This window comes from Argentina silus (assembly GCF_951799395.1).
Source record: "Argentina silus genome assembly, chromosome: 4".
Lineage (NCBI taxonomy): Eukaryota > Metazoa > Chordata > Actinopteri > Argentiniformes > Argentinidae > Argentina > Argentina silus.
In genome coordinates, this window is record NC_139658.1 from 7,527,745 (window position 1) to 7,547,744 (window position 20,000).

General features: G+C 44.7%; 2 protein-coding genes across 2 annotated transcripts in view; both read right to left on the reverse strand.

Moving 5' to 3' along the window:
- LOC310803525 (serine hydroxymethyltransferase, mitochondrial-like) overlaps positions 1-6,987 on the reverse strand; it is a 20,337-nt gene extending 13,350 nt beyond the window's left edge. The window contains exon 1 of the mRNA XM_083668337.1: positions 6,860-6,987. Coding sequence (XP_083524463.1) covers positions 6,860-6,892 — 33 coding nt within the window. The 5' untranslated portion in view covers positions 6,893-6,987. The remainder of the gene's footprint in view (positions 1-6,859) is intronic.
- A 1,992-nt stretch (positions 6,988-8,979) lies between these two features.
- The window catches only part of nxph4 (neurexophilin 4), a 30,082-nt gene continuing 19,061 nt past the window's right edge, over positions 8,980-20,000 (reverse strand). The window contains exon 2 of the mRNA XM_083667874.1: positions 8,980-10,344. Within this exon, the coding sequence (XP_083524000.1) occupies positions 9,520-10,344 (825 nt within the window). The 3' untranslated portion in view covers positions 8,980-9,519. The remainder of the gene's footprint in view (positions 10,345-20,000) is intronic.

Below are 20,000 nucleotides of genomic sequence, written 5' to 3' on the forward strand. Positions count from 1 at the left end.
GCTCTCCCTGCCTCAGCATCTGGGTGCAGAGGAGAGCACACAGAGTCAACACTTTCAGCTCTCCCTCTGTTCCCATCCTGCAGTCAGACCCTGTTCCAATACTTACAAATACATCCTTCCTTCCTAAGGCTAATCATCGTCCTAACATATTGGGATCAAAGCGAGCTTTCCACTGCGTACATGGCTTTCGCCAATCAAGTCACGTCAGATCAGTGGTTTATTCACAGGAGGGAGGGAGGTTGGGTAGGGAGGTTGGTTCCATTTTGGAGAGGATTAAAAGAAGAGGCCTCAGGCTTTCCCTGCATGCATGGACATTGGCGGATAGATACCCTCCTGTGTAGTCCGATAGGCTACTATCTACATCTAGAACGACCCGACCTGTGTTGTATCTGTATCTGTATCTGTCTGCTGTCAGTGTGGTTCCCTGTGATCGGAACTGTGTGTGCCGGGTTTGCCTCGATGCATTCCAGAGACATTTCCTAATGGATAATAAAGTATTCAGCTACCATTCCAAGTATTCTATTCTACCCCTGCATGCAAAGACAGTGCGGAATAGAACAGATCCCTCCCTCCCTCACATGCAGTGCAGACAGGCCACGTGATCCACATTTCCTTTATTACAAAGGGCAGAAAAGTAACTAAACTGGTGGTGGTGGTGGTGGTGTGTGTGTGTGGGGGGGGGGAGGGGTGTGTGTGCGATAAGCAGATCATACACACAACAATAAACATTAAACACATGAATAAATTAATAACACACTCATCACTTAGGCTTAAACAACTGTAATGTGGTGATGATGATCACCCTTTAGCCACGGGCCCCCCCGCCTAGCTACGGTCTCAGCGGTACCGGTATGCAGGAGGGTGATGTACAACACTATCTTAATAGTGTTATTAAAAACCAATTATCACAGTGATGGTGACCAGTTATGGGCATCCAGACGAGAGAGAGACAGAGTCCTCTCCTGTCTGGAGGTGAAGAATGTAGGCTAGGACGGCTGTTCTCCTCGTCACTTCATCATCCCAAACAATAGGAGAAGCACTCAGGGGACGAGAGAGCAATGCTTTTGGACCAGGGTATGGTCTTCGCCGGGCCAAGCCTATTATCCTAGTGACTAAATCACCCTAACGACAGCCTGCTGTGTCTGGAAGAGGACAGCTCCTCTCTCAGTTGCATGCTGTAGGTAAACAATCTCATAGGAAAGAGACGGGGCTTTTCCTGGCTCAAAAAGGGGGGAGGCAGCAGGGGGCATGGGGGCAGAGTCCATCCATTGGCATTTTCCGGAGGCGGGCTGAAGATTAGATTAGATGTTAGATTCTCTATAGAGGAAAAACCCTGATAGAGCAAGGTGACCTTTTTGCCTAGAATAGTATTTACATGTCTATTGGTTAACCATTATGTAACCTTGTTGAGACCAGGCTTTCCTAGTTCGGGGAAAGTTCATCCTTTGCAGAAAGCAGCTACTAAACAAAAAGGGTGGAAACACCTCGCCACATGTCAAACCAATCAAATACTTCATCAACTCCATTTTGTGTATAGAGCACACTTTTGGCAAGAATTCCATTTTTCCTTCCGGTTTTTTCATTTGCTTCAATGTTGCAAGCTAGCATGGGCAACAACTCTCTGCAAAACAGTCCTACCCGATCGGAAAAGACAACACACATAACAACAAGCAACCATCTGCGGGCATGTGGGGGGAGGGTTCTTGGAATGGAACATCCAATGAAATTGCGAGCACATTCTCCCATCGCTGCGTCCAGGTTGAATCCAAGCCAGATCGGCTAATCTAAAATTCGCCAGGAGGCATGACAACAGCTTGATTTGGACGTATGGCTATGTGAGACTAACCAAATAGTAATGACTTGACACTTGCACTTTGATGCCAAGGTAGGTATAACGCTTGACTGAACAATTGCGTTTGATACATTTGAAACTTATGAGCATCATTCTCTAACTCTGGGATACTGCATCAATCTTTAGCATAACAATGTTAAAGGGGCAGTGCTCCATTACAAACGTCAGGCCTTTATCACCCTCAAACTCAACGGCAAGAACAAACTCCTCAGAGACAGCCTGCAATTATTCCTCCCCAGCGACTCTTGTTGTGCTGCTGAGAGGATATCTTCCTCTCCTCTCATCCCTTCCTCCTCCTCCTCCTCCTCCTCCTCTCCAGGGTGGCCAAGGGGGTGAGTCGTCAGGGGAGGAGGTTGACACATTAATGGGCGAACGTGAGGCCCAGCTCCCCTGGCCTTCTGTCAGCCTGGGGGAGCCAGGGGCCAGAGAGACATGGGGGGGGGGGGGCTGCTGGGGGAGACTGGGGGGGCCAGAGAGAGATTGGGGAGGGCTGGGGGGCCGACAGATAAGGGCCTAAGGAGACAGGTCGGCCTGCCTCAGAGGACACGTTCCACACAGAGAAATCACACGGGTCATTAAACACTGACGGGACCCGTCCTTCGCTGTCTGTGTTTCCGCTGGGACACCCAAGGCCGGCGCGCAGCAGCAGCAGCAGCCCCTGCTTCAGCAGCAGGCACTGGCAGACAAGGGTGTCTGTGCTTGAGGACGTCCCCCCCCGCCCCCCCCCCCAGCTCTCATGTCAACCTAAGCTGCTAAACAGCCTGAGCCGAGTGGCACCGTGCCTGCAGCCTTTTTATTAGTCCCTCACTCACTCACTCACTCACTCATCAACCTCTCCTCCATCCTGGCTGGGCAGCTACAGACACAAAGACGAGTCCTAGAGGCCTGCATCCCACTCCCCAGATCATTATTGGAGATTAATTCATAAACAACATGATTAATTAATCCAGGCAAAAAGTGAGAGCTAAGAAGCAAGGACCAGATCTGTCACTGAGCCTATATTTAGACGACAGATTACAGTCTTTTTGAAGGTGAACTCAAAAAGACGAAACTTGGCAGCGAGAGAGGAAGTGCATCGAGTACCGTAGCCTAACCGTATACATGGGGGAGGCATCACAAACACAGCTGTGTGATGTTGATGCGCTGGTTAGCTTGTCATTTCTGGCTGACGTCTTGCAGGCCTAGCATCTGTAGCTGAAGAAGGAGGAGAAGAAGAAAGAAGAAGAAGAAAAAAAGGAGGAGGAGAGAATCATTTCATTTAGCTCCTTATTATTTTGACCACTTTCCCCCTGGCTCCCGAAGAGGAGTCAATTTTACAGATGACTGCTGTCCATCAGCCCCGTTCGAAACAACAATCAGGCCCTTGTAACACGGATGGCAAAAAAGCGAGTGAAGAGACGGAAAGAGGGCAAGGGAGAAGTGTCAACAGGGCCGACAGTATCAGTCAGACTGACACACGCTCCCCCTGCCCTGTCACTGACTAATAGGAGAACTGCCGTTACAAATTGCCCTCTGATTCTTCCAGAATGACACGAGGCAGAGAAATCTGGCCAGGGTGAAGGGAGGGGGACAGGGGACGGTGGACGAGGACGTCTCCGATGGACTCCACTCCATTTAGGCCAAGGGAATGTCACGGAACAATCAGAAGCCACAGAGATAGAGCGAGGCAATCTCCAGGAGGGACTCTAAGATATTATCGCCATCATCGTCCTTGCAATAGTAACACTTCCAGTTGTAGCGAAGGCCATTAAAAAGAAGCACATCCAATAGCTTAGCTAGCTACATCCAATGTAAACCTGTGAGGACCAACTGTCAACCAACTGGATGGTTTGTGATAATAGAACAATGGATCTAGGAAACTAGGATCTAGGCTGCATGACGTTACCCCCATACCTGTGTAATAACACTGTTATTACTCCTGACATTAACAGAAGCCACTCCTCAGTGAGGCACTCCGGGGCCTAAAACAGCAGAGAAGAGAATATTGCTTCCCTGGTTACAACATTGGCATTCTCTCCCTCTCATTTCACCCTTTGTCGCTGAGACTCAGACAAGAAAATGCAAATCAACTCAACTGTAACATAGCAGTCCTGACTAAGATCTGTAGATTCAGATGGTACTATAAAAAACTAAGACAAATCCTAAGTAGCCTAGGTTTGCACTTTGAGATTATTCTTGTATAATGAAAAGCGCTTTATAAATGTAATAAATAATAATAATAATAATTATTATTATTATTATTCAATGAAGGTTTGCTATGTAATATATTCAACCTATAGACCTAGCTCGGCCATGCTGGCATAAGATAAGAAGAAATGTATTCTAAACACATAAGCATGAATATCAAGCAAAAAGCTCAAATACTTCAAAACATCTCACTACACTGAATGGCTGGCTGGCTAATGTTATGCAGTCTGTCCACCAGCCAGGTTCACCCGGAGTCACGCAGGGCTTTGAGGCAGGGGAGGGGGTGTGCACACAGACAGCTCAGCCCATTGGCTGGGGACTGAACTGAGCTTTGGCTTGTATAAAAGCAATGACATGTGAAACATCAACAAGCGCATTGTTGAGTAACCATGTTTAAGGACCTCTTCTGGAAGCAGGCTGATAAGGGACATACGTTGCCCTAGAGTAGAAACACAAGGCCACAGAGCAGCCCAGAGACGGCTAGGCTAGACACCACTAGCGTTGGGCAGATGTAAGGTATTACCGGATGAATAACATGCACAAGGGGTTCACATACTTTCAAGCAGCACTGTTTTTAAGCTTATACCCTCTTTTTTCCCCCCCCATCAGTACCATCCAGACTGTCTCCGCCTGTACTTTGCCATTATTATACAGTACCCACCAACGTTTGTTTAATAAGCTGTCTCAACTAAACTTGCACGCAAGCTTCAAAAGGCATGATCAATAACTCATCTGACAGAGAGAGAGAGAGAGAAACGTCTTGCTGTAGATTTGCTACAAGTTTGAGTCATGATGAAAGTCCGCTTAACGGTATTACCGTATACCGGGGTATTTTGGAGGGCCGGTATACCAGTTTGACAATTCTAAGCCCAGTCCTACACACCACTGTCTTTAACATGTTGTTACTGGCCAGAATGTGGAGAATGTGACCTACAAGGCTAGAGCCCCTTGCTCTCCTCAGACATGCCTGACTATGTGTGTCATGGCCACCTACGAATTACTTCGCTACTTTGTGGGACTGTGCAGAAGTTTCACTGTGTTCCAAGAGTGAGTGATATGAAGCATAGCCTTGAGAGATTGCCTAAGAAAACACACAAGGTAGTCTAGGCCCTAAAACATAGACAAACTAAATCAAAATGTGCAGTGAAGCCGTGCACACATGCACGAACACACACACACACACACACACAAAAGAGGACACTCGTGAGGTTTTGGAAATTGCATTAAGATGCACGCCGTATTGATTAACATTATTAGGAGAAGCATGCAAGCATGTGCCTCACACTAATAGGAACCTGAAAGAGGGCACGAATGGCCTCACACAACCTGGTCTTGGCACCAGACCAGATTGTAAGATGTAAAACTATTAGGAATCTTTTCCATTTGAAACTTTCCAGTTATTACTGTGATATTACTGTGACTCTTTCAATCACATTCACAAACAAAAGAAAAAACAGGGTAGATTAAATTAAGAGTTAAAACAAACTATAATTCACCTAACTCAAGTAGGCTACGTTATAGCGAGGGGAGCCTTACCGTTGTTCTCATGCATTTCCCAATCAATAGGCCTACAGTAAATGCATTCATACTTTTTTCAATACTTTTACTACCCTTGTGTCTTTTGTAAAAGGGCTGATTTTTGTAAACTAACCAATCAATAGCTTACCAGGTGAATGCACAAGCTGTCTCTGTCATCTAAAACTTGCATATCAAAGATATTTATCAAAGCTACCCTGGGAACGCAATTGTAACACTCATAATCAAAAACAAGATTTATGGCTTATTACAAGCTGAGTGGTGCAATTATTAGTCACTGTAAAGTTGCCCTTCAAATATCTGCTGACATGTTCTGGCAAGAAATGTGTTTTGAACTTTGAGCTTTCAGCTACAGTACTACGAGACACATCTACAAGTGTCCAAAAAAATAAATAAAATAAATATTATTAATAATACTATTTACCTTGTTTCCTTACATACAACTATCGTTAAAGAGTTACAAACCACCTTTTTTAACTTGTTCCCTATCCCTATGCATATGACAGTTCATCCATGCAAACTACGAAAACTTCAACAGCCTAGTATAAATGCTTCACATCTAAAACTGTTGTGAGGCACAATGACAATCTTTACAATGATTTGTTGACAGCTCAAGATAACAGTCTGACACTAATCATAAAGTTAGCTGCAGTGACACTGCAGGAATAAATACATGTTGCATTTCGGTGTTACTAGATGTCAATGCACACTGACATGATGAAACAGACTCCAGGCAGTTGCATCATCGTCATTGTTAGTGCTGCCGCCTTACAGCACCCCATACTATTTCACCATACATCTCGGAAATAACAGGTCAAACACCAATGCAGTATGAGAATGCAAGCTAGTTGAAACGGTACTATCAAAGTTACAGTCCCGTAGATATCAGTGACAGCCGGTTGTATATCATGCCAAGCATGTGGGGCAACCAGACAGATAAAACAACTAGCTACCCACTCGTACTAGTACTACTAGACTGGTTCTAAGCTAGCTTGACCTGGCTCTGCTATTCAGTTATACAGGATGTATACATTGTATTAGACCACCCTTGCTTCGGAAGAAGCTAGCTAACTAGCAAGCTATTATAAGGCTACCACCAAAGTGCAAACGTGGCTGGATGTGTCCGACTTGATTGTATTACTACTAGCTAACTGCCTAGCTCGCTACTCATCCCATTCAATGCATTTGCTAGCTAGCATACGAATCTTTTGTATTTTGCTACAAAACAAGAGGACGAGAACATTTGCTAAAACTATCAATTAGGCAGAATCTAATGATACTTACCCGTGCAAGCTGCCTTAATGTCAGTGTCAGCATGTTGGATGTTCTCAAGAGGCAGTTAGAGCCACACGATCAGGCAACCCACCACAGTTTGAGAGGGCCAGGCAGGGAAAGGCTGTTTTGAAGTTGATGACTTGCGCTTGCGTTGTGCCGAAAGGGTGTTTGGGAGTCGTAGTTTGACAACAGTACACAAGAATGTGATGTAATTTTTTACATTGGTGTCGTGTGAGTGGAGTGAATTAGGAATTAGGAGTGAAAGAGGATACATAAATCCTTTCTTACCGTCTCCCCCTACCCTTAGAGAGTGTGTCTATTTGTGTTTTGTACTGTATACAGCCAATTGTTTCTTTAGTTGTTGCTTATCTTTCTTTAGTTGTTGCTTATTCGGCTTAGAAATACCCACAAATGCAAAAATATAAATGTTATCATGATCTATCATCATCTTCTTTGTTAGTAATACCTTTTAAACAAAAATGTAGATAAAAATATCAGACTACATGGTTTCAACATCATCATTCCTCATTTCATGGTTGGCTATTAAAGTATGGCTATTAAATGTGCAATAAGGCAATGTTTATAATTCACAATGCATGGCAACTGTGAACTCACCTTGCTTGTAATAATCAAAAGAAATGTTGCTCTATAAAATTCAGCAAATGTCACAGGCTGAAAGGACAGTTGTGCACTCTGTCGAGCCCCAAGGGTCTTTGAGTCAGTGTAGGCCTAGACTGCTCTGCTTCAATATGCGGAGGGAATGCAATATCACAGAATGTATGCACTAAAATAACAACAACAACTGCTTTGTGCATGACCTGAGTATACGAGTATATTTATTTGGCTGATATTGATTCAACACACACACACACACACACACACACACACACACACACACACACACACACACACACACACACACACACACACACACACACACACACACAGGTAAATAAGAATACCCTTCCCAGACACCAAAGCCACAATAGTGGAACTACATCAATCTCTGTGTCCTGTGTGTCCAGATCGGTTTCCCAGGACACATGGGAATGGAGCACAACACACACACACACACACGCACACACACACGCACGCACACACACACACGCACGCACAGACGCACGCACGGACGCACGCACGCACACACACGGTCCATCTGAATGTCATTGATCAATAACATAATAGGATATTGAGCAGCAGCAAGATGAAGATTCAATTACCATTGACTGTGTTATTTAATGAAAATCGGGAGACTCCAATCTTCATCAGAAGAACTGAGAAAAACTGACTATTTGCCTGAATGTGGGGTGAGACTGAGAGAGTGATGTGAGATTGTAGAAACATTGTAATAGCATTACACAGAGAAAGACATGAACATCTTGACAAGTTTCCCCATGGGTGCAAGGTGGAACAAGATTATGTGGGTTGTAGGGCATAAAAGTCCTTGGGGACTGCGTATAAATATTTGCCTGACCTTTTTTCTGGGGTTTTGACTTTACATCTTGGATTTATGATGGACGAAATGATACAACAACAACAACTCATGGCCACACATAAAGGTGTGTAAGAAAATGTGTTGAATTGTCCAGGCCAGCAACTTACATGGCTCACTGTCTGTTCTCTTGTGAATGTATTGATGTATCTGAAACTATATGGTCATATATTACATAAACACTGTTGCAATTACTGTTTGTACACATTTTCAAGCAATATGTGCTGTATGTCCAATATAATATATACATTGGTGCTATTTACATTGATTTGTGTATACATTATAGTCTTGTATTTATTGAAATATGAAATATGCATTTTCATGAGATTAAATAAAAGTGAAATAAATTCAATTGACATCCCATAACCTTCTGGCTGGTAATTAGTTTTGAATTATTTAGCACCATCTTTAGTTTCTTTCCAGGCAAATAAATACATGTCAATACAAAGGATACTAATATAAATATATATATGACACACAATAAATTCACTGGGCATAAATCTAACTGAATGCTTTCCGGATACTCAAGATGATCATCTGCTGATGTTTTTCTATATCCTAAGGCTGTAAACGAGTGTTTCATTATGCTTGTTTTAGGAATGTTTGCAAATATCCCATTGCCCAGTAAAAAAACAACAACAGTTAAAGAGACTTTAATGTGCTTTGTCATATATTGTATGCATACCCAGCATAGCATTTCTCATACATAATATCTCTCTTATATCCAGTATTTGAAAAGTAGGACTGAAACATGATAACAGTCTACTGTAACCTAATGCCATACAAGAACAGCATGACACATCACTTCCAGGTCAAGGGTCATTCAATTCCTAGTCAGAGGTCATTCAGGTATACCAAAATCACACTTCCTTCCCAGCTTGCAATTGAAGATTGAATTTAATTCTCCAACAGACAAATAAATTACACTAATATAACCAATATCTAAACGCAGAGCTGTAGAGTTCTTTGTACAATATTTACACCGAAAATCAAAATCAACTAATACAAAGGTTTGTCGTTGGAAAAATCAGCCCATGTTATCCGCCATCCATCCGTGATTCAAACCACCTCTTAATATTTAAATCCACAATTCAAAGTAGGTTGAGAGCGGAAACAACTGTGTCTCCAACACACCAACATGATCATCAGTCCCTTCATTCTCTTTCCTCTCATCACTTTATCCAAAGTAGGGGTGTTCGCTCTGGAAGTTGTAGTCCGGACACACCTTCTGAACCAGCTTATAATCAATACTGAAGAAAGAGATGAAGATACATATGACTTTGAAGGGCTTGGCACACAGCCAGGCGGAGTTGGACTGGGTGTGCTCCGAGAAGCACGTCTGAGACGGGTCATAGAGGCAGGGCTTGGACTTCTTGGACCTGTCGGTTTTCTCATACTCCACTCTGCAGTTGAAGGTCTTTATCTCTTTGGGGTCGATGGTGGACTGGTGTGGCTGCTGGATCTGGATCTCAGGCTGGTGTGGGTGCTGCCTCTGCGTGAGAACCTCAAACTCCACCACCTTGGTCGGGGGCACGATGCTGACTGACACGTTACCCAGGCTGGAGGAGTTGTGGCGGAAGTAGACTGTGAATGTCCCGTTGATGTGGTCCACTATCTTGCCTGTGACCAGTAGGCTGAACTTCATGGTTTTGACGTTGAAGTAGAAATCCCCCCAGCCGAAGATCTTCTTGGTCTTCATGGCTGTCTTGAGCGAGGGCTTGCGCTTGGAGCGGTACCCTGTCTGGTCCAGGAGGAGGGACTGGTTCCGGGCCCAGTCGTACGGGTTTAAGAAGCTATATGTAGGAGGCTTGGTCTTAATAGGTGTGTTGTCAATGGTGGAGAATATGCGAGAGGTTTGGTATGGTGGTTTGACTCCCCCTGTTGTTGCCCCCCCCACGACTCCCCCTCCCATGCCGTACGGAAGGGTCTTCATGACTGATCCAGCAGGACCCAGGCCTGGGTAGTCGAGAGACTTGGCCACCTGCTTCTCCAGTCCCTGCACCTGAGGAGACAGAGGGGAGACAGAGGGTTAGAAAGAGACTGAAAAAATAATCACATGGGTGTAGGTTTGATTCTAAATGTGTGTGTGTGTGGGGGGGGGGGACGACGACGACGACGACAGTATCGCTGAAATGCAGAATCCAACTTTGGGTGGAGGGTGTGTTCCTCTTCTAGCAAAATGTGGCTTTCTGTAAGCACATATTGTGCAATTCCTACAACATCGTGTTGCAGATGGCAGGGAGCGGTGCGGGGAGTGATAATTTAAGGGAGGTATCTTGCAGCCTCCACCCCCGAGCCTTATATGGATTCCTTCCCCAACGAAGCAAACCTATGGATCATTAAGCACCAGGGCTTGGGGATAAAAGAGGAAGCGGGCTGCCCAACAGGGAGAGAAAGTATCTGTGTGATTACCCGTAGTGAACTGGACTGTCGGATTACCCCCCTCTGTATCGAACTGTTTTTGCTGAGGACCCGCTTTTGGACTACCCCTGGATAACGGACAAAGGATTTTGAGTAAGGATTGTGGACTTTAAATGGATTGCTGAATTCACCCCCCCCCCTTGGATGTTTCCCCCCCCCCCCCTTTGAATTGTACTTTGTGTGTGTGGATTTGTTATCGAATTTGAAGGCGTGGAAACACCACACCCTTGAGCCTGCTACATTTGGTGGAGAATGCTGGCACAAGTTACACTAAGTTAAATAACTAAACAGACATGGAGCACAAGTGTTGGTGAAACAGCTAGTGGAGGCGAACATGGCACAGCAGGCTAGACATCAGGAGCTGCTGGAGGCACTGACAGCTGCCCCTACCAGTGTGGCTGCAGGCGCAGCAGTTCCATGTCCCACCCCCAATATGGTAATACTGAAGCAGACAGGGACTGACGACATTGAGGCTTACCTCCAGACCTTCGAGAGGATGGCGGTTAGGGAGAAATGCCCCCCGGAGCATTGGGCCAGCCTGCTAGCATCCTTCCTGTCAGATGCAACACAGAAGGCCTATCAGGGTTGAACAGGTGACGCACTATGAGGGGCTGAAAAAAGAGATCATGATTGGGCGTATGATGCTACAGCGTCCCCCCGATCGCAAATACATGATCTGATTAGGCTGGCCAAGAGCTGGCTAACTGCTGCACCCTTGACGGTCATGACCATTGAGAAAGTGGTCATGGACAAATTTCTACACTCTCTCCCATACGAAGCTAAAAAGTTAGCAAGCCAAGCCAACTCGCAGAGTGCAAATCAGCTGGTAGAACTGGTGGAAGGTCAACAGGTGGCTTTGGAGTCCTGCGCAGCGGATGACCACTGAAGGCGGAATCCACCACTTGCCTGAAGGAGTGGAAAAGGACAGAAGACCACGCCTGCACCCCAGCCAAGGATGGAGGGACACCAAAAGCCAGCTCCCTGAGACGACGGCCCTTCCTGAACATGGACAGCAGGAAGTGCTATGAGTGTGGCGAGCCAGGGCACATCGCCTGGACCTGTCCGAGCCGCAATGTCCCGATGGCTTCGTCCTCAGCCAGTGAGGTAGCCACTGGGCACCCCTGCAGGTTGCTGATGGCATGCTGGGCTGAGGAGAGTGGTCCTTCCCCTGTCACCCCGGTAAGAGCCAACGGAAAAGACACCACGGCACTCTTGGACTCCGGGAGTATGGTTACCCTGATCCGATCTGACCTCGCCCAGTCCCCGAACCTGACTGACACCGTGGCCATCTCATGCATACACGGTGAGACCAAGGACTACCCCACTACCCTCCTCCACCTACAGACCACAAAGGGACAGTACACGGGACCAGTGGGAGTCGTCCCGAACTTGCCAGTGCCGGTCCTTATCGGGAGGGATTCCCTGATGTTCCGCCAATTGTGGGCCAGTATGTCCAGAGACAGGGGGGGAACCGTGGGAACTGAGGGAAAGAAGCCGGAGAGGCGTGAGGCCAGCCAGAAGGAGTGAGGCTTGGATGTGTGCATTACAGGAAGTGGACCACCAGGCTTCAGACCCCTGCTCTGAGAGGGACTCAGGGGGGAAGCAAGACGGGAGGAAGGTGAGGCGAGTCTGGGCGACCTGTTCCCGGTGGACCACAAGCCAGCCTCATTTGCGGGCCGGTTCGGGATGGCCCAACTGGAGGATCCCAACCTGGCCAGCGCTCTCCAGCAGGTGACCATGGTGGACGGAAGGCCCATGGAGGGGGTAAGACAGATCACATACCACCATTTTGCCATAAAGAATAAATTGTTGTATCAGGTTGTGAAGAAGAACACCGAATATGTGGAGTTGTTGTTGGTGCCCCGTCCCTTTGTACAATCTGTACTGCAGTTGGCACACTCCCACCTTCTAGGGGCTCACCTAGGGGTGGGGAAGACCTTAGACCAGATCAAGGCCCGATTGTACTGGCCTGGTGTGAAGAGAGCAGTGGAGGATTACTGCCGCAGAGTGCCAGCAGGTGGTGCCAAAACCACACTTCCGCAGCCCTTTAATTCCCCGACCCATTATTTCAGTTCCTTTCAGCAGGATCGCAATGGACCTGGTGGGGCCGCTACCCAAGAGCACCCAAGGACACCAATACATCCTGGATTATGCCACCAGGTACACATTCCCCTGCGCACCATGGCAACCAAAGGAATCGCACGCAAGTTGGTCATGCTGTTCTCCCGGGTTGGTATCCCCGACGAGATATTAACTGACCAGGGAACCGTGTTCACGTCACAAATCAAGTGTAAAATCCCAGGTGAAGAAAGTGGAGGCGATACGAAACTGGCCCCGCCCCCTCACCAAGAAGGAGGTACGCACATTCGTGGGGTTAACAAGTTATTACTGGAGGTTTATTCCCCACTTGGCCTGCCCCCTGAGGGACCTGACCAGGAGCCGTCTGCCCGCCCAGGTGACGTGGACCGAGGAGACGGAGAAAGCCTTCCAGGACCTAAAGGGAGCACAGGACCCGTGACCCCGGACTTCTCCAAACCACTGGTGGTGCAGACCGATGCGTCCGAAACAGGGGTGGGTGCTGTCCTATCACAGCTACAAGGAGGTGAGGAACACCCAGTCTTGTACATTAGCTGGAAGCTGTTGTTGACACTCACAATTAGCTAAAATGCAAAAATGTCATCAACAAATCACTCAATAAGTTGAATTGAGTCTTAATGCAAGAATAATAATAATAATACTACTAATAATAGTTCATGTAATTTTGGAATGAATATCTTTGTTTTTATACATGAGGTATTTCTGTATTTCAATTTTAATACATTTACTGACATTTCTAAAAACCAGTTTTTGCTTTGTCATTCTGGGGTATTGTGTGTGGATTGATGGCAAATTCTTTTAATCCATTTTAAATTGAGTCTATAACACAACAAAATGTGGAAAGAGTGAAGAGGTCTGAATACTTTCCGAAGGCACTGTATACAGGAGGTGTTTATGGTCAGAATAAACTCACTCAAACACAAAAAATACTCAACATTTACATTTTTCATAATCTTTCTTGAGAGAGAGGGCGTTAGGCAGAGAGACTGGATAAAGACTTCTCAACAGCATCCAATAAGCACAACAGGATGGAGCTATGTTTGAGGTTTCATAGTGTTTATGATCTGAATAAACTCACTTAAGCACTGAAAATACTCAACATTTAAAATCTGAGTCTTCTTTGATAATAAACATTTTTTTTTTTTTTTTTTTACTATAAATGTACAGTAAGGGGCACAATGCAATAGCTAGCATTGGGACTATACAGCAGAGCTCTGTTACATTCCTGGCTTGACTTCAGTTCACTATGTGCATCTGTAGCCTTCTCATGTCATGTATATGCAGCAGTGGAGGCTTCTGGAATGCATTGTAATGCATGGAATGGAATGAGGAATAGTATCAAACACACATTCAATACATTACAATGAGCCTGTCCTCCGATGTCTGCCTCCACTACTCTCCCTTGCTATGCCGGTTGTTGGATGTGTTGCATTTCATCCCTTGATTCCAGACACAAACCGGCTATTTTTTTTAATGCCCTTACTTTCTTGTCAATCTTATTTTACACAGTAAAGTGACTCTTCTATGTAAGTTAATTGATGGGGGCTTTGGTTCGTTCAGACAGCTTTTTCCCTACATCCCTTCAATCCACAGTCTACAGTAGGTGGTTATTCACAGAGGTGACTGACTGGAAATCTTCCCTGTTCTCTCTCATGTCTTATCAATCACATCACTGTTACACACACACACACACACACACACATACACACACACACACACACACACACACACACACACACACACACACACACACACACACACACACACACACACACACACACACACAGACATCAAGCTTGTCTCTTTCCCACAGTACTATTGTGCAGCTGTCACAAGGAGGTGATGGTAAGAACTACAGTTTTTCTTCAGGGTTGAAGACACTTCCCCTGAGGGATGCGTTGGGAAATAGAGTTTTAAACTATTCTCCTAATGGATAAACAAACCAACAAACAAGCAAAACAAAACCTCCAAAATGTAGAGCTCAGCCTACGGTTGGCGACTAGTCATGCGAGAACAATTCCTGTCTTTCCTAATTCAGAACCAGCGCGGTGGAACAGACAGTTTTGTGCCAAAGCTCTGCTCATTCGAAATCAATCACTAAAACCCAATAACAACCCCATACTGCCGTTTGTCACGGCAGTACAGTCATTATTCAGTACAGCTGGTAATGTATTTAGTCATTCAATTAATGTTTCTTTTCGTGTGGCCATTCATTACCATGTCTCGAGGGCTGATTTTAAGGTGGATTGATCAAGGTGAAATGACTGGAAGTCTATTGACCTGTGGCAGAAAAAAAAGATGTTGATGAATTACTATCGACTGGATAACGACTTGATAAGGATTTTTTTATCAGGCACGGGTGGTCCCCTGGATCCCTTGACAAGGAGGAGGAGAGCAGTGGACTCACAGAATTAAAATCAAACATGGGTAATATAGAACGACTTCACTACTGAGGATAAGCCAAGTAGGGAGAAAAATACGTCAATGTGTAACCCATACGTGCCACGGTTGGCTCACACTGAAAGCCGTCAACATAGATGTCAGCTATCTCCACATGTACCTCATCTCTAGTGTGACAACCCTCTCTCTCTCTCTGTCAGCTGGTTTCCCTGTTGGCTGCCTATCTGGTTCAGGGAGCCAGTGTGAGCGGGGCTGGGAGGGTTGTTGGCAAATGTTGTTCACCTGTGCAGGTGTGGCTTACAGGCTTCATATAGTGAACCCCATCGGCCATTTTAGCTCTCTCTTCTCCCACGGGCAGGTTGGCTTCTGGTTTTGTTCCTCTTTGTTTTGTTCACATCATCCAACATCCCTACACTACACACACTACTGATTATACAGACTTCACCTTACATTCTTATGTTGTTTATTCTTTAAGTTAATAAATATATTACTTTAACCCTTGATCATGTGTGGACTCCCCTTTTTGTTGTGACCATCGGGCTTGGTCGTAACACTCCATACCAGCTCATGCCGTACGTCTGGAAAAAAAAAATTCAAGCTTTCAAAAAGTTTGAGAAGGGAGAACAAAATCTTCCGGAGAGGGTCTTCTAGAAACATATCATGAGTTTGGGTAGGTGGGATTCAAACGAAATGGAGGAATCAGAGGAGAAGGCTCAGATGAATAATGATAGCCGGATTTCCTGCGCCTCCAATTCCTTCCCATTTCGTCTATAAGACATGAAAGCCAGTTGTTGAGCAGACGGTTAGCTGGAAGCATATGTACAGTCATTTGTGGGAGGCAACACAGTGTCAGCCTAATATCCCGCCCAAACCACTGACATCATCACACCCTGACGCTGAACTCCACCTCAACATGACCCTGGCGAGGAAGAGGATATGTGTAGTTAACGGGGACCGATTTCTAATGTAAAAAGACAAATATTGAAACACATTTTTAAATATTTGATGACTTGCTTCCTATTCTAAAGGTATTAGATGTCAGTAAGACAGTAAGAATTTAATTTATTTTTGTGATTATGATACACCTCTAGCAGAGGAGAGCAGGTTAGGCACAAGGTCATATTAGGGTACCGTTAAAAGATCAAAGCAACTGAGATTCAGTCAGATACAGTTCTCTACAGTTCATAAAACCTACTGATGATGTAATCATTTTACACTGACAGAAATAGTTCAGGATGTGATGTACGTGTGTTCTTCAGATCAACCTAATAATCTCACTCAAAAGCTCGAAGTTCAGCTCAAAGTGACAAGTCTATTGATGGGAAGCAGCATTTCTTATTTTGGAATAGCGCAATATACAACTCTAACCTTTCAAAGCTAAGATAATCAGCACAAAATTACTTTTTCTTCCTTTTATTTGTCACTTTATTTTGGGAGGTGGTGATGGTGGTGGGGGGAGGTGGGGGGATAGTCTCTGTAAGCACTACAGTTGTGCTGAAGATGGAGTGATTTTTTCTGGTCAAATCTTATATACATATGTATGATGCAGGGAAATTTAACAGGAAAAAATTACAATTTGATTACGGGACATGGGAGATAGAGGATGCTGAAGAAAATGTTATTACCAGAGAGTCGAGATGAGAGGAGAAAGAGAGAAACCAGAGCACGCGCCTTCTCTGGGGGATGTGAAACATTAATCATCTTTAACTTAATTTGGTGGTCTATATGAGCAAAAAGCATCTTTAGATGCTGTTCACTGTTGGTGGAGGAGCAAGCCAGACCTAAGTGCATGCAGTGAGAGCTACTCATCCAAGAGCATGTTCGATGAAGCAGTGAGACCAAAAGAGCTTTCATATGCACTTATCAAATACGGAAGGTCGGGTGTCAACCAGAATTGACTTCTGATATGTCACTGACAGCCACAATTAAGATCTCTTTTCATCGTTAGGAAGGCTTGGATCAATGTGCCCTCTGATAGGTTGCCCCTCCATATTCAGTTCACTCACACTCCCATTTATCCAGCTAACGTCCTTCCTCTCCACTCAAGTATGTCCAGAGGAAACATTGAGCCAGACATCCAGCTCTCCAGCCCTCCAGCCCATGCCTGCCCGCCTCCTTGCCCCTGACACGCAGCCTCCTCCCCCAGGGAGTGATAGAGAGTTTGAAGGCAGCTTGTCTGAGAGCACTTGCAGGCTTGTTCGTTTGTTTAATTGGAGTTTTATTTGTGACAATCAATTCATTTCTAGCTGGCCCTCTCCTGGTGCATTGATCTGCTGTCACTGAAGGGAGTCAAATGTACCATTCCCCTCCCACTGCACCACACACATGCACTGAGACCAGGGGAGGCTAGTGGAGGTAGAAATCGGAGGACAGCCTCATTGTAATGCAGGGAACGGAATGAGGAATGGTATCAAACACGTGACACGTGTGATACCATTCCTTGTTCCATTCCATGCATTACAATGAGCCCGTCCTCTGATTTCTACCTCCACCAGCCTCCCCTGTCTGAGACTAGGAGATAGTATAGCGCCAATGGATTTTGATTTTTCTTGCTTTCTGCTTACACCACATATTACTTCAGAGCTGGGAGAGGACTTTTGGATTGGTCTTTCTTGTCTGATTTTACTCAAATGTTCGATTTCCTTTCAAGTGAGACAATACAAAAATGTTTTTGATAAACCATTTCTACACACTGTAGCATCCTGAATTGAGATGAGAGATCTAAAGTGAAGTGTGCTGTATATTGACCTAAATTGCGAGAGTCTCCCAAAGAGTTCCTACAGAAGATCATATTTTATTACATCTGCAATACTGCATACTAATGCAACACTTGTAACTATTACTAGAATTGTTAATATTAAACATTTGGAAATATAGTGTGGGACAAAAGGTGTCTTTACTATGGCAATGAACTTTAAAGACCAAGAATATGAAATCTAGATACTATATGAGTCACACAAGATTATAGTGACTCTTTCATAAAATGAATAAAAGACTCTCTCGAATGAATGATGGTATTGTTTTTACTGTTAGGAGCAAGGTGGCGGTGGGATGTGGCGCCTCAACATGTTCCATTTCATAAAGAGACAGAGATACAGACTGAGCCTCCATTCTGTTTTGACAATGATCACATAATAATAAAATAAACTTTTCTTTCTTCAAAAAAACCCGGAGAGAGCTGGAAATGACATTTAATTACAGAGAGCAAAATAAAGCCCCAAGGAAAAGAGATAAACCAGTGGGGGAAAAAAACGGAGAGAGGGGAAAAGAAAAGGCAGTAAAAGCGATTTCGCAGTCCACCAGTGTCTCTGGATTATCATGAAAATGAAAGCTACTGAGTCAGGGAGTATCAGGGAGCAGGGGAATGGAGCGGTGGCAGATAACACAGTCAGGGGGAAGGAGGGAAGAAAGGAGGGAAGGAATGAAAGGAGGAGTTCGGGACAAGGCAAGGGAGAGAGAGGTCTAAAACAATATGAGGGAAAAGTGAGAGAAAAGAAAGGCAATATCTATCTATCTATCTATCTATCTATCTATCTATCTATCTATCTATCTTTCTATATATATATATATATATATATATATGACACAGAGAGTAATATGAGTATATAAAATGAGAATCACTGCACCAAATAATAATAACAATAATAACAATAATAATAATAATAATAATAATAATAATAATAATAATAATAATAATACATATTTTGCTTCAAGAGCAGTAATACTTTCTACTGTACAATATTATAGTAGCTCCGTAAACATTAATCTCGCTAAAGAACTGATACAGTCAATATAAATCTCATATTTTATGAATCAGATTTTCAGTTGGTTGATTATTACTGAAGGTAAAATGGATGTGAAAGTACACAGTGAAGCTTTCATCCCTGGAGTGAAAAATGCAATCACATATACTGTACCACTTTATGTGTATCTTTGATTGCTGTTTGCACACAGTTTAACATAAAAACACAGTTTCAGAAGGAAGAAAGAAAGGAAATAAGAAAGAAAGACAGAAAGAAAGAAAGAAATATGATGTAATGATGTAATGTAATGATGCTTGTACCATTAATCAGTACTTACATAAGAGTATTTATAAAACCATACTCTTGGTGGACTGGCTTAACTTGAATATGCTTGAATATTGCAGAATACCACAGGTGCCATTAGGGCTTAGTAGAATCCCTCCCCAGGCTATGAGTTGCATATGACAAGTATGAGATATGAATTTAGCTGAAGTTGTTATGCACCTTCAAAGGGGGTTTCTCAAAACCTGTTAATACAAATAAATGCCATTTAGCAGATGCTTATATCCAAAGCAACTTCCAGTACAGTACATACATACATTTTGAGCATATATGGTCCCAACAGGAATTGAACCCCCAAGCTAAGCATTGATAGCGCCATGCTCTACCAACTGAGCCACAGCGGTCCATTAACTCATGAACATTGAAAATAGAATGATGGGTTGCATTAAAATGGCTGCCCCCCCCCCACCCCACCAGGCATGGTCTAGACCAGGGACATGACCCCCCCCCCCCTCCACCCCACCAGGCATGGTCTAGACCAGGGACATGACCCCCCCCCCCCCCCCCCCCCCCACCCCACCAGGCATGGTCTAGACCAGGGACATGACCCCCCCCCCCTCCACCCCACCAGGCATGGTCTAGACCAGGGACATGACCCCCCCCCCCCCCCCCCCCACCCCACCAGGCATGGTCTAGACCAGGGACATGACCCCCC